Here is a 25,558-nt window from a genome sequence, read left to right as displayed (position 1 = left end):
TTTGTATTCGTCCCGTCCCGTCACGGTACGGGCGTCACGGTTCGGTGCACGCAGTCATACGGCGAATACGACTGATTGAGTTAAAAAAAAAAAAGAAAAAAATGAATCATCGTTTTTTTTCCCCCTATAAATATCAAAAGTCATGTTCCATTACAGGCCTAAATGTGTGCTAGTCTGTACATATCAATAAATATATGTGCAATTCATATATCATCATAAATTGTAGGCTATAATAACGATAAAATGTTTTAATTCTTAATTTACAACTGTCCTGAACGCATCAGGGCCATGAGCCAACGCGGATTGGGTGTAAAGTCTGATTTATGGTTCTGCGTTAAATCGACGCAGAACATACGCCATAGGGTACGGCGCAGTCTACGGCGAGGTTATGCGGCGACGCGCAACCTTCGCCGTAGGCGCTGCGTTGGTGTAACGCGGTACCATAAATCAGCCTTAACAGTCACAGCAAATTTGCCGTGAAGGAGATTAGCACTAAAGTTTAAAAGAGGACTGAATTTGTACAAAGTTTTGAATGTTACCCCGTTTTCCACGTTGCCTGGATTATTTTGGGTTATGGAAGAGTCAACTACCGTTGGTGAGTGAGTGTAACCTTCTTAAATAATTTCTTTATCAGAATGTTGTGTAGCTTTGACCAGCTGCCTATTTGAATGAGCTTGTGTTGTTGTGAACGAGACTAGAGTCTATTCTCTATTATAGAGCTCAGAAATGATGTTATAGACCGCTGTGTCTATCTATCTAAATAGATTGTGTAATTTTAGACCAGTTATGGTTTTTTGTATTTAAGCTGAATCAAAGAGGGAACTGAGTCAGTCCGTGACTATCTGAGTTTTCAGCACCATGTGATTGACAGCTGTCAGGCCTGTGTGTGTGTGCGTGCGTGCGTGCGTGTGTGTGTGTGTGTTCTTCTGAACAAGTTTGTGACTTTACTCTGCTTTCTGCAGCATAGGCCTATAGGCTTGGCTCAATAAAAGTGAGAATAAATGTAGTTTGATGGGTAGGATGATGTTGTTGAACGTTAAAATGACTATCATAAGGGCCATGGAGAATGCTCCGCCCCCAGACGGCTCTGCCCATATGCAGCAGTAGAGGAGCCCGGGTTCAAGTATTTATTAAAAGTGTTCGAGCCTCGTTACAATGTCCCATCCGCGCTCACATAAAAAAACATTAAAAATTAAAAACACTAATGCACAAGTTAAATGTTTTATTCTATTTATTTTACACTTTAATAAGAGATGCTTTTTAGTTTTGTAGCCAATCGAACAAACTTTAACTTTCAAATGCTATGATCAAAATAAGGAAGAAAAAAACTCGTCTTATAGGCCTACATTTGGGACTTTTTGTATTTTTTTTTCTGTTGTACCGAACCCGTACCGAACCGTGACCCCTAAACCGAGGTACGTACCGAACCGTGACTTGTGTGTACACCCCTAGTGACACCCCTAGTTATTAATGTTGATGTTACTTGTATGTATATTTTTTATATTGCTCTTTTTTATTATTTAACTATTTATGGTTATTTCCATTTTACATTTTTTGTATAAAGCGTGTGTGTGTTTTTAGCTGCTGCACGACTGAATTTCTCCTCTGGGAGATCAATAAAGTCTACTATTCTATTCTATTCTATTCTATACTGTTGCTGCTTCATGTTGTTTCTGTTTTCGTTTGTAGCAATTGTCTGCTTTTGAGCTTATGTTAACCTGTGTGTGTATGTATTTTAGCTTAGTCTCTTACCTTTTAATCTTTATTCTGATATAGCCTTCTTATTCTGAAATGTTTTACTGATTATATCTTAATCATTTTTCTTTTAGGTTGACTATTTCACACCAGTCCAGGGACAGCAGATGCAAAATAGCCTTTTTGGCTAATTCTGGGATATTTTACATTTGTTTTAATGTATTATTAATGTGCATTGTCCCTGATAACTAAACTTTTAAATAAATAAATGATGGATGGATGGATGGATGGATGGATGGATGGATGGATGGATGGATGGATGGATGGATGGATGGATGGATGGATGGATGGATGGATGGATGGATGGATGGATGGATGGATGGATGGATGGATGGATGGATGAACTCAACAAAAGTTACATGAACTTTAAAGAAACTTAAGCCCCATATGAAGGAAATTCAAAGGTTGCCATCTAAACCCTGGCATGTTTGAAAACCGTATCCTACTATATATCAATCAATCAATCAATCAATCAATCAATTACTTTATTTGTCCCCAAGGGGGCGATTGGTTTCGCGACAGGAGAAGCACACAATGTTAAATATACATAAAATATACATAATAAGTTACAATAGGTTACACATCGTAGTATAGACCTAAGCTTAAGAGGGAAGGCTTTTTCACCCACTACCTTTTCCTTCCGGCATTTAAAAGAACAATAGCAGAAGGAACAAAGGAGTGTTTGTATCTGTTAGTCTTTGCAAAAGGGAGTCTAAGCAGTACCTGATGGCAGAAACTGAAACTGTTTGTGTAAGGGATGTGAGCAATCAGACAACATGGAGTTTGCCTTCTTGATCAGCTGTTTGTCTATTTATTACTAGTGCATAGTGATTTTGCCAAAATGCAGTAATCACATGCAGTACATACTGTGTACTACATTGTTGGTCTGGTATGTATTATTATGATTTAAGAAAAAGGCCCTTGCGAAAGACAATAGTAGGTTGAAATAAGTATTAAAAAAAGAAGGCTACACCATGTTATTGCATCATAGTTTCTGTTTAGGACTTTCAGGGAGGGCCATGACACAGAAAACATGTTTTTTTTTCTTTTTTTCCCAAATGAAAACAAAAGCCATCTCTGCCCCAGCATCATAATGTTATCAACTAATTATGTCGACTACAGAGCATTACGTTGGGAAGAGCCAATCGCTGCGTTAGGAATCAGGCACTTGTGGCCTCAATGAGGGTTTTAAAGTGGGACACTTGCTCATTCACACGCTGCGCATGTCTGTGTTTCTACTGCGGCGTATGAAACTACTCCATTTGGACCTCAGCCAAGCGTTTCATCTCACTGTGTATCTGACAGTTAGATGGGCCCGACCGTCTGAGCTGCAGAGGCATTGTGGGAAGAAGTCATTTGTTAAGAGCTTAGTTGAAATGCAGCACTTTAAATGTTGAAGGACCAACTCAGAGTTTCAAATTTATGGAGGCTGGATTGAAGTGAAAGAGAATTTATGATCTTTGACTGCGGTTTTTAGAGAACTTTATGTGCTCATCAACACTGGAGTGTGACTTACACACGGTGCGTTAATTCAGGGAAGACAGAGAACCAAAATTACTCCGAGAACCAAATTTAGAGGACTCAGAGGACGCGAGGTGGAACAATTTTATGTGGAACCTTTGAAATTGTACAAGTTGAGGTGAAACAAAAGACAAGAAACATTAACAGGCATTTACTTAAAAAAGAGGTAGATTTATGAGCGTCATCCCCATTCAAACTGGCATATTCTGTACCTTTTTCATTTCAGATCAAGAGGATTTGTGCTGTAATGAAGCGTACCGGAGGGACTGTTAAAGGATGAGCTGACTTTGTTTTACCCTCACTGTTCTCTGAAAGAGGAAAATGCCACTGCACTTTTTCTGCGCTAAAGGACACCAGACATAGTCTGATAGCAACTGTGTGTCTCTTTAGGATTTTTATAAGTCTGTCTGGCGTCGTTAGGTAACAAATGCCTTTTGTGTGTCTGCACAGCTGTTGGCAAGGCTTTCTGAAGAAAGGCATTTTGTAAATGGAAGAAAAATGCATGTAGCCAACTCCCTGAATGTGGTTTATTATGTCTCGGTTGTATTCTCAGGACTAAGGCTCCTCAGAATAACAGGACTCGTATAGCAAAATATATTATACAAACATAATCCTATAATAAAATATACACATATTGTCAAAACAAAGATGACACCTTTCCTGAACAACAGACATATGAAATGCAAGGCCTGTGTGAACATAAAAAGATAATTATGTATATGGGTCAATGACATGACGCCTATATTTTCCGAAAAACTGATTTTTTTTCAATTCAAAAAAGGTTTAAATGGATAAGAAAAATACCATATAAATGAACTACCTGTCCCACATATGGACTCACTTGAATTTTACAAAAAATACTAGTTATTTGGGATTTTGTTGTTGTTTTAAGCATCAAAATGTCATGTGGTGCGACCGTCCGACCAGGACTCTTGTTTTGAAAACTTTTTTGAAATCACTCTAAAATGTATTTAAATCAATCTTCTGCCCTATCTGGCATGATTTCCAAAATGTCTTGTAGTGTATAAGATTCATACACATTTATATGTATATTTCCATCATAATATACAAACAAAGTTTGACTGATGTCCATTTTATGAAATAGCATGTGACATGGCCATAAAAACAAACATTTTTGTATAACACTGAAAACTTAAAAAAAAAAAAAGATGTCAAGATGTTAAGCAAATTAATTTATTTTAATATGAATCATGGTTGCACCACATGACCTTTTTTAAGGCTAGTGCCAATTCATCTTGACAAAAATCACTTAATTTAAAAGTTTTACATGAATTTATGTGTACACAACATTCTTAATGTTTGAACTACTGCAATAGATATTCCTTTTTTTATTATTTTAAAATTGACCTGTTGAAAATCCTTATTCGTCATTGACCCACTTTCATAAAAATTCTGTATTTTTCTAATAAAAATGAATGGATCATAATGACATGTCCCACAATGCATCTTGATATTGGTAACATCTACCCACTGATGGAAGAATCTCCAATTAGCAGTCAAGTCATTTTTTTTTTACTTTTTTTCTTTTTAATTGACATGAGAGCAGATTTGTCTGTCAGGTCCCTGCTAAACATTTACAAAAGTAGTCATTTATATTTAATATTAATAGTTAAACTCAGAGGAAATTATGTCAAGTGATTATAAAAAGCTGCTTTCAAAGATTCAACACTTCTCCAAACTAAAAAAACAGACACTTGGTGTTTTAACCGTAACGATCTGCTATCACACAGTATGAGTTTACTACAGAGGTTAGTTGTCCATTTATCTGGGATAGCTGAGCCACAGGTAACAGAGTGTGAAAAAACTAACCCAGGCTGAGGATTTACCGCAAACACCCCCCCACACGTGTGCATTCATGCAAATAGTGAATGTGCATTTGTGTGCTCACCTGAAACACCACTCGTGATTTCTCAAGCAGATATGTTCTCATGTTGGCGCCGATGATACGATAGCGGTTGTCAAAGCCGATCTCGATGTATTTACCAAAACGGCTGCTGTTGTCATTCCTTGTCGTCTTTGCATTTCCTATGGCCTAAATAGTAAAGAAAGAAAATTAATCACAGTGGAACAACCAGGAAAAAATGCCATCCTGATTATGTTCCATTTCATAAAATCTTTCATGATTTCAAATCAACTATGCACAACACACAATTCCAGGTGTCTGAATACGCTACAGCAATGAAAGGTAACGTCTCCACTGAGGCATGCTGGTCTTTTCATCAGTAGAAAGAATTACATTCATAGCGAACTGCAAAATGCGGTATTGATCTTGCTGGAGTAGGAACTCTCTAAACACTTTTTTGTTGTAGTTATAAAAGTAGAAACTGAAAGAGGCCTATTAACACTACAAGTTGGCAGAGGTGTCAAAAGTATTCACATTCATTACTCAGGTAGAAGTATAGATACTAGAGTTTAAAAATACTCCTGTAGAAGTTGAAGTATCAACTCAAGTTTTTTACTCAAGTAAAAGTATAAAAGTACTGGTTTCAAGTATAAAAGTACTGGTTTCAAAACTACTTAAAGTATAAAAGTAAAAGTAATGTAAGGGGAAAAAAGCCATTAAGGACAAAAGCCATTGAAAATGAATGCATCTTAGTATAATGCAAATATACTAAAGAACCATATATGTGTACTATTGAGCATTAACATGTGTTTCAGAGAGCAGAAGATATGATGACTAGTTGCCTATAAGTATTGTAATGGTGCAAAAAGTCAAACTTCAGAGGCATATTATCATTTATCCTAACCTTTATTGGAATTACTCCAGTGAAGTATAGATAATCAAAATTTCTACTTAAGTAAGGTAATTAAGTATTTGTACTTTGTTACTTGACACCTCTGCAAGTTGGATCCAAAATAGATCATGTAAAAGCAGTTCTCCTGACTTAAGCCGGTCACAGTTCTTGCAGATTTCCTTTTAAAAAACCGGTGTTGTGAAAATGCGAATGGGGAGGTTTTGTTAGTTTGACTGAGCCAGGCAAACCTGTTTCTCACCATGCACGCTTGCTGACTCAAGATAACTGATTGTAAGGTTTGTACATATGCAGTACAGATGGTTAGATAGCATAGGTTGGTCTCAATTTTCCAGTTAGCACTGTTTCCTCGCAGCAAGAAGGCTTCTGGTTCGAGCCCTGGCTGCCCCCCCCCCCACCCCACCCCAAACAGGGGGCTGCAGATAACAGATTTTCAAACTTAATTTAATTTAATCGCTCCTTGCAATTTATAGTATGTTTTTATCTTTTTTTTTTTTTGTCTTTGCTTCTTGTCTAGATACCTCTGTTACTTGTCCAATATATCCATTCTTTTTCAATGTTTGAACCCAAATTATTAGTTTTGTTTTGTATAAAACCTCCTGAGTTGAGGTTCATAAAAGGGTAGGTATAATAAGCCTTGGCTTCAGCCTATACCTTTTCGGTGCCATTTAATATATTGGACCTTTTTTTTAATGTTGTATTATGTTGTATCCAAATGGACCGAAATAAAAAACTCAAACTCAAAATCAAATATACAGAGAGAATCAGGCGTCTTCTTCGGAGCAACAGACTCAAATTCTTCTCTCAATGCACTGAATGTCTACAAAATATAGGTTTTAAAGGATCTCTGTCCTTTGACACACTCATTTTTATATTTTACTCGGTACATAATTTCCTTCTGAGGCCCTGGACAGGTAACGAAATCAACTGCAGTCAGCAACCACACTTCAATACACTTTACTACACAGATCAATGACCCTGCTAGAAACTGTCGGTAGATGGGTGGAGCCCCCTAAACACACACACACACAGACACAGACACACATCAAAGCTAAACATGCAGCCAGCGTGAACAGAATTAGATTATATGTGAGCACAGAAGGTTCTTGCTGAGTTAAAAGGCAAAAAAACACACACAGTCTTTCACTGCAGACAAGGAGGCATTTAATGGAGCGGCTACTCCAATCTCTGCTCCAATCTGCCAAATGTGTAAAGACGCCATGCACAAACACGCCCTGTCACACACACACACACACACACACACACATCCACAGGGACGGGGTTTGTGGAAATAAAGAAGCCTGATGGAACCAACTCCTCTGCAACCATCTGGGAGGCTGCGGCGAAATCACTGCAACGCAAGAAGAAGAAGAAGAAGAAAGCCTTCTATTCATTCTGTCAGTCCTCTGATTGGCTGGCGGCGAAAGTGGTGGCTGTTGTGAACACTGATGGCAGCAGTGCGGTAAGAAAAGACTGACAGGGTGAGGGATGGTGTGAGGGGTGTGTAGGGGCATATGGGCATGTGGAAACGCTCCAACCCCTCCTCATCTTATGACTCTTCAGGAAGAAATACAAGTGCACACAAGCACACACAGAGAGATAAAACCTGTCCTATGACAGCAAAGAGCGCCTGTGGCCAGAGAAACACACAGTATGGTGAAAAAAAGAAAGGAGGAGTCAGTGAATGCATCTGAAGAAAAGAGAAGACTCTGATATTATTAAACCCTTAAACACAAACAAACTTTACTGCTGAACACTGATTATCCGTGAATACAACAATACACTAACTGGAAAAGCACCAAGACTTGAGAAACATGATCCAACTGGCTGATTTCATTTCACATCTTTTGTTAGTTTAGAACAGGGGTCGGCAACCCAAAATGTTGAAAGAGCCATATTGGACCAAAAACACAAAAAACAAATACGTCTGGAGCCGCAAAAAATGAAAAGTCTTGTATCAGCCTCAGAATGAAGACAACATGCATGTAGCTATATTAGTTATAACTAGTTATAACTATAAAAAGTCAAAATGTCGAGAAAAAAGTCGAAATGTTGAAAAAAAAGTTGAAGTGTCGAGGAAATAGTCAAAATATCGTGAAAAAAGACGAAATGTTGAGAAAAAATGCGAAATGTCGAGAAAAAAGTCAAAATGTCGAGAAAAAAGTCAAAATTTCGAAAAAAAAAAAAAGTAGAAATGTAAGGATTAAAAAGGAAAGGAAAGGGGAAGAAAAAAAGAAGAAAAGGAAAAAAGAAAAAAGAAAAAAAGAAGAAAAAAAGGTCAAACATTTTTTTTAAAGCTCCAGAGAGCCACTCTAGAGCCGCGGGTTGCCGTCCCTGGTTTAGAATATAAATAAATCTCAACAGTCATACTAAATGATAATATCCATTATTTCTGCAAACTTTGACAATGAAGGAAGCCGAGAGCCTGAAAAGTGTCGTCCTCACCTCCATGATGGGGTTGGAAGCCAGGACTTTGTCCTCCACGTTGGCCTCGCTGGCAGACCCGCTGACTGTAGCAAAGTATCTCATGGCATACTTGGCTGATACCGTCTTTCCTGCTCCAGACTCCCCGCTCACAATGATCGACTGGTTCCTCTCATCCCTGACACCAAAGAGACGAAACAGTTTAGTTTAGTTTATTTATTTAGCAATATAAGACAAATATGAACAAAAAATGAAAAACAATGAAATAACATGCAAGGAAAGGAAGAAGCCTGGTGGCTTATATGGAATCCTTTCCATATATGAATAAAAAACAAAACAAAGCTACACAAGGGAGAGTAAAAAAAACAAAAAAACACAAGAAAATGTAACTCAGATCAAATAATGAACATTACAAAGATGAAACAATAAGAAAGTTCTTTAAATGTTTTTTGAGTATTGGCACGGATGGTGATGATTTAAGAGATTTATTGAGTGAATTCCACAAGTGGGGGCCTCTGTAAGTGATGAAAGATTGATGTTTCTACAAAACGGTAAATTAAAATCATCTTTGTGCCTTGTGGCATAAGAATGAATATCGGAATTAACACAAAAGAAATTATGAAAAGAAGAAGGAAGATCTTGTATATAATTTTTAAATTTGAACATAAATAAACATGTTTTAAAAATGTTAATTCTATTGACTGATAATAATGAATAATTAATGAAAAGGGGAGCAGATGGCTCATATCTGTTTGCATGTGATATCATTCTGAGAAACCTTTTTTGAATTATCAATCAGTTATTAATATATGTTGGATGTGTCGAAGCCCAAACAATGTTGCAGTAATTAAGATGAGGGAAGATTAAACTATAATAGAGAGTTAAATGAGAGGAAGGAAGAACAAAAGGACAAACTTTTCTCAAAATACCAAGCATCTTCATAGATTTCATGCATACCGTAACAATATGTTGTTTCCAATTTAAACAATCATCGATAATGACACCCAAGAATTTGGTATGAGTAACCTGGCAAATTTCAGAGCCATTGATTATAATTCTAGGTTTTTCTTTGGGGAATGTTTTGTCTTTGTTACTAAAAAACAGTTACGTGAAGGATTACTCTCATCCACATTTGTATACAAGATAAAAAGATTGAAGGAGATGAGCAAGATTTCGACCTCTACGATGTTGCATATTCCACCTTTAAACTTGGTCAGGGTTAGAATTCAGGTTCTCTAAAACTACATCGCCTGTTGTCTTCTTTTTTTCCTTATACTGTTTAAACAAACTTGGAAACACAAAGTCTGATCCTTCATTTATAGTTTCGTAGTTGTACTGAAGTTCTTCGGAGAGTGTGGAGCCTCTCTCTCGTTGTTTGCCTCATATTTCCTGCTTGGTTTACAAAAGCTACACCAGCCACATGTGTGAACAAACCAGAAAGTTAATTTGCCCAGAGTGTTTGCTTTCCCTTTAATTGATTTCCATGAATGTGAAAAGTTATGAAATGTATGTCAAGAGTGCCAAATGAGAGTTTTCCCTCCCCTTCAGTACTCTTCTAATCGAAAAGAGTTAATATTTACAGGGATGAGCTGCCATCTTTCTCCTCAACCTGTGTGTCCTAGAGCAGGGGTATCAAATGTGCGGCCCGTGGGCCGCATGCGGCCCGTGAGAGGTTTTCATGCGGCCCGTGAGAAGTTTCCAACGCAAAAAACCGAAATGTTGATTTACTAAAAAGGAAGGCATAAATAATTGCCATGAATCGCAGCATATCCGATAATATATTTCTTCTACAAATCCATCGTTATTCCACAAATAGAGCAGTTTTCAAATTTTTTTTTGTTTTCTAGAATGCATTTGCCGATTTTATTTCTTTGTAGACAGTTGTTTATTTTGATTAACTGACTAATATTATATATTTTCGCAGGAAAAATATCACTGCTAAAAAAGATGATAGAAGATATTTATTCAGAGAATTTTAGTTTTGAATAAGAGGATAGTGACAAAGTAAAACAGTTAAAAAAGAAGTTTTTAAAAATAAATACACTTAATTGTACTGGAAAAATCTCTAAATCACAAAGAAACACTCTCGGATGTAAGAAAGATTTTGCTTTTAATTAAATTTCCTATAAAAAAGCGAAATATTAAAAAAAAACATACTTGTTTCTGTTTATCTTTGTAAAATTATATTAAAAGGTATCTTACATAATTTGAAAAAAAAAAACAATACATTTCAAGAAAAGATCCTGAAGAAATATATTTTACATAATTAGAGTGTAAACAAAGTGCATATTTCCTTTAAAATTAACTAAACTGATATTGGATTAGATAACAATAGTAAAAAAAAAAGAATTAGAGAAAAAAATTTCCGCACCGCTTTTGTTATTTTGAGCGTGCAAGAAAGAAATTGGTCAAATCCGGCCCGCCAAGCAAAATGAGTTTCACACCCCTGTCATAGAGCATCTCACAGCAACTTCAGCTGCAGAGTTGAATATATCCTTTTCTTGGCAGCAAATAACGACACATTCAGCGATGAATTGCATAATGCAAATCTTAGGAAATCAGTAAATGCTGTGATTCAATTAAATAATTCTCTCCACTAATTCACTCTGGATATGAAACTCCCGTAAATACATACACATATGTTGATATCCCTCCATTTAAGACAGAAAAAATCCACAGTGGTGAATGAAATAACTTGTGATTATCATCACGAGTGGTTTCCATTTGGCAGTCAGTCAGTCTGGCTATTTAAAGGATGTAAAGTCATCACTGTGCTGCTTAGTATCAAGGTGTTCAGCTTACTGAACATGGAGCAGATAAAGCAAAGGAGAGAATTGTCCTGATGAGATCAGAGAGATAATTACAAAGAAGCATGTGAAGACTGTAAGATCCTCTCCAAGCAGCTTGAGGTTTTTCCTGTGACTACAGTTGTAAAAGTTCATTCAGAAGTTTAGGGTCCATGAAACTGTAGCCAACGTTCCTGGTCGTGGCTGCAAGAGGAAAATTGATGATGAACTCAAGGGACGGGTGACATGAATAGAAACCTAAGAGGTCAGAACAACTCCCAAAGAGATTCAAGGTGAACCCCAAGGTCAAGGTACATCAGTGTCAGATCACGCCATCCATCACTGTTTCAGCCAAAATGGATGACGGAGGACGACTTTGAAAGAAAATCATTGAAAAAGCCTGACAGGATTTCGCCTGACAAGCCACAAAGCTGCTGGGAGAAAATCAGACAAAACTGTCTCAGAAAATTAGAATATTGTGATTTTCTGTAATGCAATTACAAAAACAAAAATGTCATACATTCTGGATTCATTACTAATAAACTGAAATATTGCAAGCCTTTTATTATTTTAATATTGCTGATCATGGTTTACAATTTAAGAAAACTCAAATATCCTATCTCAAAAAATTTTAATATTCTGGGAATCTTAATCTTAAACTGTAAGCCATAATCAGCAATATTAAAATAATAAAAGTCTTGCAATATTTCAGTTGATTTGTATTGAATCCAGAATGTATGACATTTTCTTTTTTTTTTATTGCATTACAGAAAATAAAGAACTTTATCACAATATTCTAATTTTCTGAGACAGTCCTGTATGTTATAGACAAAAATGAAGCCTTAAAAGAGAGACTGTTGCTACTGTGAAACATGGAGGAGGCTCCGTCGTGTTCTGGGGCTGTTTAGCTGCATCTTGAGTCTTGGGGTACAAAGAAATCTCAAGGCTATAAAGGCATTTTGGAGCCGACTGGGCTCCTCAGTGCCAGTAAGGGCTCTCAAACAGAATAATAACCCGATACACACAACTAAAATCAGCCAGGAATAACCACAAACAAAACTCAAGAATATTCTGAAGTGTCTTTCTATGAGTCCTGATCTAAATCCTATGGAACATCTGTGGAAAGACCTGAAACGTGCAGTCTGAAGAAGAAACCCTTCAAACCTGAGACAGCTGGAAAAAAAAAAAAAACTGGCTACAGGTGTAGAAATCTGATTGAGAGAACGCACTTTATTGCAACAGTTTCTCAAAAGCTTCTGAAACAAAACATTAAGTTGAGGATGCTAACTAATGTCCAGGGCAATTTCAACAGATTTTTTTTAATGATTCTGTCAAAAAAAAACAATTTAATGACATTTTTATTTGTTAATTTCCAGTATAATATTATTATTTTAACTTTGTCAACCATTACTTCAGAGACTCTTGTGGTTTCTTCCTTGCTTTAATGAAAGGGTACCAGCAAATGTGTCCATGTTTGTATGCACAAGAACCGGGCGCATGCTTTTCATACCCTTACTCACGAAAACAGCTCAGCAATTAATCCAGAAAGGGATTTTCTTTCTTTTTCCCTTTTCTATGTGCCACAACAGGGGGTTGTGACTGGTATAAAGTCATATTAAATCTGCCCCCGAGTGTCTTTCTCTTTGAGTGGGTGTGTAAGAGCAGGAGGAGAGAAACAGTGACAGTGAGACCACCAGGAGGCTATTTCTGGCTCAGCTTTGACCTACAAATGCTGGGGAGAAATGCTGGAGAGAGGGAGCTGAGCAACACGGAGAGTTGAACCGAGGCTCCTCAGGTAACACACACACACACACACACACACACACACACACACACACACACACAAACCTGGCCATCTGTTTGTACGCCTCCTCTGCCACAGCAAAGATATGCGGGTCCATGTCTCCCATGTTCTGGCCGCTGTAGGCGTTGATGATGTCGGATCCATAGATCTGCAGAGTCTCGTACGGGTTGATGGCCACGAGAACGATACCTGTGGACCAAACACAGTGAAACTTTTACTCTAAAGCGGAAGACTTACCTTTTATTTACTTTGACCATCAAAACAAGAAACCAGAAATGAAAACAAATTGAACTTTTATTTTATTTTGCCGTATATTGTCAATCCGAAAAGGTCGTGAGCTTGTTTCAGTGCGCATTAATGAACAAAATTAATCAAGAGGCATCATGCTGGCTCGGCACACTTCAAACTTCATATTAGGGCTGGGTATCGATTCAAATGTCAAGAATCGATTCGATTCCGATTCTTAATATTCAGAATCGATTATCACGATTTGATTCGATTCGATCCGATTCGATATTGATTTGGCTTAGTGTTATTTAAAATGTTTTTTGAGCTTTTGCCTGAATTATATGACTTTAAAATAACTAGTGAAATAATAATTTCACAATAATTATTGTGAAATAACTAAGAAATAAATAACTCAAACAGGCCTTTCAATATCCATTTAAAGTGCAAAAAAAGAAAGAAATTGCAACAGCTCATGCAGTAAACAAATCATTTTAGCTTATCTAATTTATTCTGTCACCACGCACACATATTGCCATGAAGCACCTGGCATTTTTCAGAAGTGTCATGACAAACTGTGTCTGACTACTGGGAATAAAGTTCCCCGGGCAAAAATGTAATGATGAAGAAAAAAAAGAATTAAAAAAAAAGAATCGATCTTTAGACATAAGAATTTATTTTTAGGAATTAATATGAGAATTGATTTAAAATCGGAAAATCAATTTTTTCAACACAGGCCTACTTGATATCATTCTTTATAATCGACATCATTTACCGGACAAAATAGAAGAAATAAGGCCCAATTTATGAATGAAAAGAAACACAGAAGATAAGCATAGCATTTATTTTAATAACAGTATTTATCTGAGATGCGAGACAATAAACAAGAATAAATAAACTTGTAACATAAAGACAAATGAGGGTATGGAGGATCGGATGTCATGGCAGCGCTTGACTAATAAAGTATGAAAGCAACTGTTTTCAAGTATTATTCAGCTATTATAAATCCATGAATGATGTTTGTATTCTATTATTTCAGCGTTAAACATAATGCAACACTACAAGTTTCCAGTTTTTTCCCCTCCAGCTTTTATTTTAGCCTTACGTTTGCTTTTTTATACCAGGATTACTTCATCTCCACCGCCATGACGTTAGTTAGGCATCATTAAACAGTCAAAGAACTCTCTTACCGCAGTATGTGTAGATGAGTTTGGAGTCGATGAAGCGGACTTTGAGGTTGTGGAGCACGGCCGGTTCGTGGAGGTAGCTGAGAGCGGTGAGGTCGTTCTCGCCCACCAGGATGTCTGGGTTTCGCAGGTAAGGCAAGTTCTTCGTCTTGGGGTCAAGCTTGTGTTCAATATTCTGAAAATGAATAGGGATGCAAAACAAAGCTGTTGAAATTTAAATAACAAGAGCTAGGTAACTCAAAACAATGCCCTATAAACACAGTTATATATATACACAGGACTGTCTCAGAAAATTAGAATATTGTGATAAAGTATTTTATTTTCTGTAATGCAAAAATGTCATATATTCTGGATTCATTACAAATCAACGGAAATATTGCAACCTTTTATTATTTTAATATTGCTGATCATGGCTTACAGCTTAAGAAAACTCAAATATCCTATCTCAAAAAATTAGAATATTCTGGGAATCTTAATCTTAAACTGTAAGCCATAATCAGCTATATTAAAATAATAAAAGGCTTGCAATCTTTCAGTTGATTTGTAATGAATCCAGAATGTATGACATTTTATTTATTTTTTTAAAATTGCATGACAGAAAATAAAGAACTTTATCACAATATTCTAATTTTCTGAGACAGTCCTGTATATATACATATATAGTTGAGTAATACCTGTTCATTAGCAAAGCTTCTTTAGTAATGTGACAATTCATTCAAATTAAAACTACAAAATGTAATGAATTTGAAGAACTGGATTTTTTTCTTCTTCATTAGAAATGAAAAATTTCAATTGACAAAATAAGAATTAGCAAATGTTGGCCTGAAGTAAATTTAGGCGAGCTTCTGAATTTGGCACAGTTACGAGTACTGGAGCTGTTTGTGATGCACTTTAATCTGGAGTTTGTTTTTCTGATTGCTTGCAGAAAGAACTGTGTGATCACAGATGTTTTTATTAATAGCTGACAAATAAATGTACCATGCTACACTTAAAGTCCTCCTTTGAGGCACCTTTCCTGGAATGTCCTATTTGTGTGCTAATGATTAAACCAATAACTGCTAATGACACCCTGCAGTAACAGGGTGAGAAGAACAGAAAAAGTAACAAAAACAGTAGGGAACCGTCTTCCATTGATCACACTCACCGTTGCATCCTCAAGCATGAGATGCAGGGTGGCGTCGCCATGTTTGTAGTCTCTAGTTAGTTCAGCAGACTTCCACACATCCTCTGCATCAGGGATCCACACCCGAGCAGACTAGGAGAAACACAGACAAAACAAAAAGACAAAAACAAATCAAGCTGGATTAAAGGCTCTGAAACAGAAACAAGACATTTTCCATAAATAACTATGATATTTCCTCAAAAATTGAAAAATGTACAAACTATCACTCTCTCCGTCCTCTGAATCATAAGCAAGGTACTTAGGTATAGGTCCTTAACTCTAAAAAGTGTAACCATGTATCAAGATGTATTTCTTATTAAACCTTCAACTGAAAATAAAGGCAAAGATTTGTACTTTTGCAAAGGAATAGAGGCTCCCTGGATTCAAAGAAAAGAATAATGCGATGAGGTATTCTGGGCAAGAATCCCACAATTTACAACGAAGGTGATTAAATCATATCCCATCGTCAGCAGCATTTCCCTTTGGCTTGCAAAGAACGTTTTCTTCCAGGGAACAAGCCTGGTCGCTGTACGACATCATAAAGAGATGAAATTACACTGTATCCTGCAGGAGGTGGAGGAACGCATTTCTCATAAGAACAGGTTTCTGACATAATTGGGCTAGTTTAATATATTTATTGGACTGTAGGTGTTGGCTCCACAAGGCTACCAATAAATAAATAAAAAAATCAATTGTGGTTTTCCATTTTATATACAAGCTGTTGTCAGTTTTAAAAAAAAAAACATTGGTGTACCTCAACACAGATTCTGAGCCTGTTACTGTTATTAAGGCCCAATTCCAATACTCCCCCCTACTTTCTTCACTCGCCCTTCTTTTCTTCACTACCCCTAAAAAAGAAGGGACAGATTTTAGGGCCCTTGAGATCTAGGGCACTTGGCCCAGGTGCCTGTCCCAATACTCCCCCTCGTTTTCATCCCTACCCTGATCAGGAAGCTGAGAGCCAAAAGCTGTTTTAATTTCAGCTGTAGCGCTGTTAATATGCCACTTTATTAAGTTTTAATATTTTTTCAGGCGTAAAAGTAACCGTTAAGATCCCCAACCTGGGCTCAGTTTATCCAAATAACGCCTGTTAAGAAATTTGCTCCGAAAATTTCGGGAATTCTGCCTGCCTGCCGGCTCCGGAGCTGATTTATGGTTCCTCTTTAAATCGATGCAGAGTCTAGGGTACGGCGTAGGGTACGGCGTAGGGTACGGCGCGCGTCGCCACGTAATCTACGCCGTAGGCTCTGCGTCGATTTAACGCGGAACCATAAATCAGCTCCGCTATCTTCACTTCAGCTTTATCTGAAAGTGTGTAAATTACCCAGATAACAGCTTTGTGGTTTCTGAAAACTATTATATCAGAGACATCCAAAACAAATCTGACGAGTCACAGGATTATTTCTTTCTATTTCTCACAAAAAAATGCTTGCTCCCTTGGTCACAATCTGAGACGAGTCTGCAAATGACATCGACGCAGAGCCTACGGCGTAGGTTACGTAGCCTACGCCGTAACCTAACAGCCTTTATTCCGGTGCGATCTTCGCGAACAACGGGCAAAAAAGTGATTAAGTACATTCACTGAGTGAATATTTTGAATATAAAGTAAAATATATATTTCTCGCTAGAAATGTAATCAAAACTCATTTTTATGCAGAAACTAACTCAAAATATTGATTTTATTCACTAAAAAATAAGAAATGTCCACCATGTTTTTTTTTTTGGATTCAGTCCGCAAATGACGACGAAAAGCATTCTGGGAAATTTTTTGGTCCCTAGATCAGCGAGTCAGCATCTGAAAACCCTCGCTCTGATGGGACAATTCATAGCCACTCGCCCTCGTTTTCTCCACTCCCCCTAGGTGAAAAGAGGAATTGGGACACCACTACCCTCACGGGAACACGCAAAATTTAGGGGAAGGGATGAAAACGAGGGGTAGGGGGAGTATTGGGACAGGGCCCAACTGTCTTCTCTAATGCATAAATGCTTTAATATTCTCTTTTTTCCATTACATTTTTTAGACACAGTTTTAAGTAATGTCCTGAGATAAACTCCCTTTATCGGATTCTCGGAGACAGTTGGGTGAAAGCTGAAGAAGAATGACAGAAGAGTGTTGTTACTTCCTGTCTGCTGAGGGTTAAAACAGCATGACCTCAGAGAAAACAGTGGGATCTGTGTTTTTCCCGTCATGGGCAAACAGCTTATAATGAGCTTATAATGCTCAGTAAAGTGGTGGGAACCAACTAGGAAGGAGCTCATGACAGCTGAAGAATGCCGTCGCTGATATTGCATAGTCATAATAACCCCAAGATGGTGAACACACGTACACACACGCCCCATTACGAAACTAATCACACGTTCAGAAAAGGTCTGGGGAAGATTGATCACAGGCATGTGGAAAAAGTAATGATGAGCACAGCCGGTCACATGTCTGAGAAATCCAGCTAACAAATGTAGACACATGTCTGCGTGCTCACACACACACACACAAAGACACACACACTTGTGTAAGAGAACTGCGGGAACTGTTCGGATGACCGGGCAGTAATTGGAGCATTGGCAGAACCGTGGCGATAGCTTGAAAAAGTCAGAAAACCAAGCCCTGAAACATCTCGATGAGGACGTGTGCTGCCCAGGCACATGACAATAAGAGTATTTCTGCAAGTTCAACATCAAATTCACCCGCCCCACCCCCTCCCAATTACATAAACTGCTGATGACGATTTAACAGAGGCCAAAGAGAAAGGCCTCATTGTGGATGAGCACAACGCAGATTTATTACATCTGCTGCTCCGCTGCCGATCATCTGAATCATGACATCATTGTCACACAAATGCTCAGCCTTCCTCCCTCAGTCCGTCTGGTTCTTGCTTTTTAATAAAAGTCCTGCCATGAAATGGCAGCAACAGCAGGGAAAGAAAAGGGAGTGAGAAACAAACTATATGTCCTTTTTAAAAGGACGTATAGGAGCCCTTTTCCACTTTTTACACCCTTGATCATAGAACCCTGATAAGGTTCCCTCCTGGGCTGTGCCTGTTTGGAGATCAGTGAACGGTTGTAAATGTAAATGTGGAGGCCAGTTACACTCAATAACCACTTAGGAATGTTATTACTGAAAGACATAACATTCAGTACAAACTTAGAAGAGTTCACACCACCACAGAGTGAACCGATACTGCAGTTCAGCCACATATAGCTGGTAGGAATGGGCGATATTTTACCCTTCACGATATATCGTCAAAAAAATTCCCCACGGTAAGAATTTGTCATCTCGTGGTAAAAACGATAAATTCCTGTTGATGACGTTTTTGTGTAAAGCTGATTTATGGTTCTGTGTTAAATCCACGCACAACGTACGTGAAGGAAGGAAGGAAGGAAGGAAGGAAGGAAGGAAGGAAGGAAGGAAGGAAGGAAGGAAGGAAGGAAGGAAGGAAGGAAGGAAGGAAGGAAGGAAGGAATGAATGAGCAAGAAAGAAAGAAATGAGCAAGAAAGAAAGAAAGAAAGAAAGAAAGAAAGAAAGAAAGAAAGAAAGAAAGAAATGAGCAAGAAAGAAAGAAAGAAAGAAAGAAAGAAAGAAAGAAAGAAAGAAAGAAATGAGCAAGAAAGAAAGAAAGAAAGAAAGAAAGAAATGAGCAAGAAAGAAAGAAAGAAAGAAATGAGCAAGAAAGAAAGAAGGAAAGAAAGAAAGAAAGAAAGAAAGAAAGAAATGAGCAAGAAAGAAAGAAAGAAAGAAAGAAAGAAAGAAAGAAAGAAAGAAAGAAAGAAAGAAATGAGCAAGAAAGAAAGAAAAAGAAAGAAATGAGCAAGAAAGAAAGAAATGAGCAAGAAAGAAAGAAAGAAAGAAAGAAAGAAAGAAAGAAAGAAAGAAATGAGCAAGAAAGAAAGAAAGAAATGAGCAAGAAAGAAAGAAAGAAAGAAACAAACAAACAAACATGGAGGATCTGAGTCATTACAGTTTTGCAGTACAGGTGTAACTCATTTAATTGGTTTTTATTAATTTAATTGGTGTAGTTTAGTAGTATTTAGTATCTTTTAGAGCAGTGATTTGGCTCCAAAGACTGAATGTGGTGATAGATTTATAGTTACAAAGGTGGAGTTGAATTGGTTTTTTTTTATCATCATTTTTATTGTTATCAGGGTAAATGCCAGAAATTATCGTGATACATTTTTTTGTCCATACCGCCCATCCCTAATAGCTGGGAACTCTGACAGCTGAACTGGTCCAAATTATTAAAACGCCACAACCCCTGATAGAAACACCGTCTGGTGGTTTAAATAAAACCACTGTCGCACAATGACTTGATAAACCTGAGCTTTACTGCTGGTCCCCTCTTCCGTGTTTTGTTTGGGTTTAAAGAAGTTAACATTAATAACTGTTATTTACATGTAACACTGGGATAAGTATTGATGAGGTACTGTAAACATTTTTTAGGTTAACTATATATAAACTGATGAGAATCTATTGTTTAAAGAAGTACAAAAAGCAAAAGCAATAGAGTTTTGGTTTCTCAATTCTGTTGAAAAGCAAATGCTGCAGGATCTTAAACATTTAAATTCAGAATACTTCATTAATAAAGATGGGAAGTTGATCTGTGGCACATCTGAAAAGGCTCAATGAATTACATATTGTAAGACTTACAGTATGAAACCCTAAATAGACCAACGAGGCTGTGTTTTGTTTTATTTTTTGTTTTCTATTAATTGAGAGACCCAAATATATCCAGAATTTCTAAACTAATATTTCAGGTTTTTTTTAGATAATATGTCCCCTTTAAATATCTACTCCCACCAGGCTCTCAGATTGTCCCAATTTTTCCAACTACTAATCTTTTCTCTCGCCACCCCTGCAGAGATTTCAAACAAAACAATCATTGTGGTTTAAGGTTTGCCTCGCCAATTATGAAAGGAAGAGATGATTTTTCTGAGTCAGAAGACAAAACGAACAAAGATCTAACAGATAAGAAACCTATATAAAGAATGTGAACCAGAGGAGAAACTGCTGCAGAGCTCGAACCACAAGTAAAACTTACGTATTTCATGTCCATTAATTGTGAAACCAGATTTTGAATCCATTAACATTTTCCTAGGTTATTACAGTATAAAATAAGATTAGACCATATTAGATCCGATAAGATCCGATTTGCCTTTATAAGTTTCCTCTTTGCCAAATCAAACTACAGATAACCTGGAACATCACTAGTACAAGAACCAGATACTTGGTACATGGCTTCCTCCCACACCCCATTTGGTTAACTGGTGATTCTAAAGTGCCCATAGGAGTAAGTGTAACGCTGCGTCCGAAATCCCATACTTCCATCCTAATGAGTATGCAAAATGAGTATGCGAGATTTTTCAGTGCGTCCGAAAAATTAGAACGTACTCAATAGTGTGCTCTATCCATACTCATTCCGGAGACATTTTTTAGTGTGGATTGATGGACACTAGCTGAGCAGAAACTGTGGTGTTTGGTTGCTAAGTGATACCTATATGTCATAAGTATAATATTAAGTATAATAATATTATTATATAATATTAATATTATAATATTCGTATTTAATAATATTATATAATCTCATCTTGTTTCGGCCAGAATAAACAGGAAAGAGCGGAGCGGAGCACTGCTACTGCCAGAGACGTTCTATGAACGAGACACCCCACTACGGTTCAGTTTCCTGTATCTGTGTCACGTGGGTTTCCCCACTCCCCCGCCCCTTTAGGAGACTAACGGCAGGTCCTGAGTCTATTGAGTCCTATGGGAAAAGTGAACGTGAGCACAGATTATTACCAATTCCTTCGCCCCATAGTAACCTAAGTAAATATGGGACCCATTTTTCAAAAGCCACAAGCCTTCTGAACATTCTGACACCAAAATGGCAATTTTCAGACCGACAGATTAGGAGAAAATGAACTTTGTTTGAGACCTGTCTCTGTCTGAGCAACACACTCTGGGGAGATTTGGCTCTCATAGCTAATAATATAATATAATAATAATAATAATACATAGCTCTGCTCAGAGTCGTCGGTCACTGCAGAACTGCCAAAGTCGTTTTCCCATCGGATAAACTGAAGTTTAAAACTAAAATAAAACTTGCTTCTTTGCTTAATAATACTGTTATTGTTATTATCGAAGTCTTTTTGGAAGGGAAAAAAAAATATTAGACTGATCCGATGATCTTGTACTGGGTTGATATCAGATAAAGCAGAGCAGATAGAAGGCAGCAGATAAAAAAAAACGAGCGGCAAAATAAGGCACAAATATCAAAGTTGTACTGTATCTAGTGTTGTATGTTCCAAAACGATGTGGGAAGAGGGGCGACCACGCCCACTTAGGAGACAGGAAGTGTATACCATTTCATACCATTGGCAGTAACGGTAATGCGCTGTAACGGTAATGCGCTATCTTCTGTATAGAGGATCTTTGCTACCGCTGCTGTGACAGGTTACCATGGTAACAACCCCACCCCCCCCCTCCCTACGGCAGGAAGTGCCGTGTGCGCTCTTAATAGTACGTCCGAATTAATGCACACTACTGATATTTACCCAAAAGTGTGCTGAATTTAAGTATACTTTTTAGTATGGCATTTCTGACGCACCGTCCGTGTGTGGTTGTTTGCCTAGATATGTGGCAACGGAGACACCAGCAGACCCCTAAAATACTGAAAATGAATAAGTGGGAATAGATGGATGAGTAGAGGTATGGATGGATGATTTAAAAGGAAAAGCATGAGCTCTTGGGTTGAACATATACTGTAGGACAATCAGTACGTTTACATGCACTAACAGAGAGTTATATAATATATAATTATATTGCCTTAATCCGACTGATATAGAATTTTTAAAAGCCACGTATACACCTTAGTCGGGTGTATACGGGTGTGTACTTGAACCGAACTGAAGCTCTTGAAACTGAGCTTTTAGTGTCAGATAATGCGGTTATAATTCGAGTTATTCCGGCATGTATACCAACCAACGTTTAGTAGGAATGGGCGATATTTTACCGTTCACGATATACCGTCAAAAAAATTCCCCACGGTAAGAATTTGTCATCTCGCGGTAAAAACGATAAATTCCCATTGATGACGTTTTTGTGTAAAAAACATGGCGGAAGGAGCTCGTTGTTAAACGAGGCTCCAGGTCCGTTATCTGGAACTGGTTTGGATGTAAAAAGAGAGACGATGAGCAAACTAACATCATCTATTATATGCAGAGTCTGCAAAAACAGTGAGTGCAAAGGATGGCTTTTATTTATTTGTCCTGTTTCTTTATTTATCAGGTTGTATTTTTTTCTACTTTGTGATTTTTATAACCTAAGAAAACTTGAAGGACAAAGGTCCTTTAGCTGTTTGCACTGTTATCCCACTGTTTAAGCCATACAGTTTGAATAAATGTTGAATTTGTTCTTACATTTCAAACTTGTTTCATTTGAGTCATTACAGTTTTGCAGTACAGGTGGCTAATGTAAGTGTTTTTTATTAATTCAATTTAATTGGTGTAGTTTAGTAGCATTTAGTATTCTTTTAGAGCAGTGATTTGGGGGCTCCAAAGACTGAATGTGGTGAGAGATTTATAGTTGAAAAGATGGAGTTGAATTGTTTTTTTTTTTTAAATCGTCATTTTTATCGTTTTTATCGGGATAAATGCCAGAAATTATCGTGATATATTTTTTAGTCCATACCGCCCATCCCTAACGTTTAGCCGAGCTACTGACGGCCCCGGGACTCTCCCTTCTGGAAGTAACGACAGCGCGAAAGCCAGAATATCAACACAGTAGGAGAGGAAGAAGACGAACAACAAAGAAAGAAACGGAAGAACGCCAACGCAAAAGTGCCTGTGGCTCCACCTAGCATCACAGAGTCCAACGCACCTCACTCAATAACCGATTGTCTTCTCGCGCATGAATACTTGGATTTCTAAGAACCTCCAGTTTAATCCTTAGCTAGATTGTTGGCAATAGCTTGATTTAGATGTGCATGTAACCGCACTGACTGAAGTAACATGATTTGAATAACCTCTAAACAATCTGAGGCACAAACAGTGAAATATGGATGTAGGCAGGGGGTGGTAGTCCAGTGGCTACAGAGTTGGGCTTGGGCCTGGACCAGGTTCAAGCCCTGCACTGGTAACCAGATCAACCACCTTGGGCCCTTAACCAGGGCTGGGCGATATATCGAGATTTTAATATATATCGATATATTTTCAAACGCGATATGGTGCGAGACAATATCGTTTATATCGATATAGCTTATTTTGCGACAAATTGACTGTACATCAACGCAAAAAAGCACCTTTGTGTGCTGAAACCTGACAGTGTTGACAGGTTAGTTTTCCTGGCACAAAATCTGTAAAATGTACAGTAGTTGACTTGTTGTAATTATTTGAGATTTGCTCAAAGACATGCAATATCTGTTTACATGTTTTATTTGAGATTTGGACAAATGTTTTGTTATTTGCACAACTGTCAACCTCAGTGGAAAAGTCTGCCTGTTACTGTCTACATTGTATTAATTGCACAGTGTATTTTAATTTAATTGTTATGCAGGAAAGGGATATTTGTTTTATTTTATTCAAGAAGCATTTTTATTCTATATATGCAGGCAGTTTATTTTTATTTCATTTGTTTTATACATTTTGATATTGTGCAGACCTCTGTTAATAAAGGAACCTGTGTGACATTTGGCACGAGGCTTTGTATTAAAACTGAAAAACTGAAAAAAATGAAGCTAACAGAGATGCTATGCTATAATGCTTTGGGGGAAACCCCAATTATGTCACAGAAAAAATATCGATATATATCGAGTATCGCCATTCAGCTAGAAAATATTGATATATGACTTTTGGTCCATATTGCCCAGCCCTACCCTTAACCCTAATCGCTCCCCGAGCGAAATGGCGTGTTCGTCGCTTTGGATAAAAGCGTCTGCTAAATGACAGTAGTAGTGGTAGCAAGGCAAGGCAAGTTCATTTGTTAAGCACATTTCAAGGTGCTTGAATGTAGAACGTACACCTTTTATTCACCGTAAACAAAACCTTTGTTTGTGCTTTTTTCTTCCCCTCTTTGGTCCCTGCAGGAGACTGTCCCAGCAGTCATCCTCCCAGCAACAGGGAGGGAGAGAGACGGGAAGAGGGGAGGAGAGTGGAGGCTAAAAATAGCAAGAGTGAGTTTGGAGCAGCATCACACCTCACCGTGGCATCACTGCGCTAACCGAGCACATTTCCTCATCCTAATGATCATTCTCAGACTCACTGCAGCCGCACACGCACACGTGCTTGTTTCACACATCGCAAGGTGAGAGCTGATTATCTTTAGTTAACACTGAAATATGTTGCTGAGCAGCTCATTTCTTTGTTTTCACTGCGACACCAAGACACAAGCGATATATGTGTGTGTGTGTGTGTGGGGGGGGGGGCACTACAGACTCAAGGCAAGGGCATTCAACCAGACTTATACAACAACAAATTCCACTGGTTTCAATAAGAGGACGGGCGAAGGTTGAAACCCAGATTCACACACTCACAGACATTTATGTGGTTTCAAGGTCAACATGTTACAAAAGCTGGGAAAGATGAGCACTAAAACGCCAGAGAGAAAGATGTGATGAGTCAGGCTACAGCAGGTCTGTCTGCATGGAAGGAAGGATGGAAGGAAGCGCTAGAAGAGACAGATGATAAAGAGACCGAGACATCAAGAGCGTCTGTGAGAGCAGACAAAGATGTGAATTGCACTGACGTCACACCACATATGCTGCATACAGCATTTGTTAACAGGATGTGACGTTCATGATGTCGTGATTCGTAACGTGTGCAAATGTCAGCAAAGCAAGATGAAACAGAAACTAGTTACATTTATCAGCTCGCACAGCAAGCATACAACATGACATCAACTTCCTTCTGCAGCTGACTGATTGGTTGATTGATGGTC

The 25,558-nt window shown here is 37.8% G+C and overlaps 1 protein-coding gene across 3 annotated transcripts in view; it reads right to left on the bottom strand.

The window, feature by feature from the left end:
- myo5aa (myosin VAa) overlaps positions 1-25,558 on the bottom strand; it is a 91,966-nt gene that overhangs the window by 49,293 nt on the left and 17,115 nt on the right. For all 3 annotated transcript variants that reach the window (XM_061746389.1, XM_061746378.1, XM_061746397.1), the window contains exons 2-6: positions 15,621-15,731; positions 14,480-14,651; positions 13,109-13,253; positions 8,496-8,652; positions 5,186-5,329 (exon numbers count right to left, since the gene is read on the bottom strand). In XM_061746389.1, the coding sequence (XP_061602373.1) occupies positions 5,186-5,329; positions 8,496-8,652; positions 13,109-13,253; positions 14,480-14,651; positions 15,621-15,731 (729 nt within the window). The remainder of the gene's footprint in view (positions 1-5,185; positions 5,330-8,495; positions 8,653-13,108; positions 13,254-14,479; positions 14,652-15,620; positions 15,732-25,558) is intronic.

Source organism: Cololabis saira, chromosome 2 (genome assembly GCF_033807715.1).
Source record: "Cololabis saira isolate AMF1-May2022 chromosome 2, fColSai1.1, whole genome shotgun sequence".
Classification (NCBI taxonomy): domain Eukaryota; kingdom Metazoa; phylum Chordata; class Actinopteri; order Beloniformes; family Belonidae; genus Cololabis; species Cololabis saira.
Note: the sequence above shows the minus strand (reverse complement) of the source record. Positions and strands in the feature narration are given on the sequence as shown.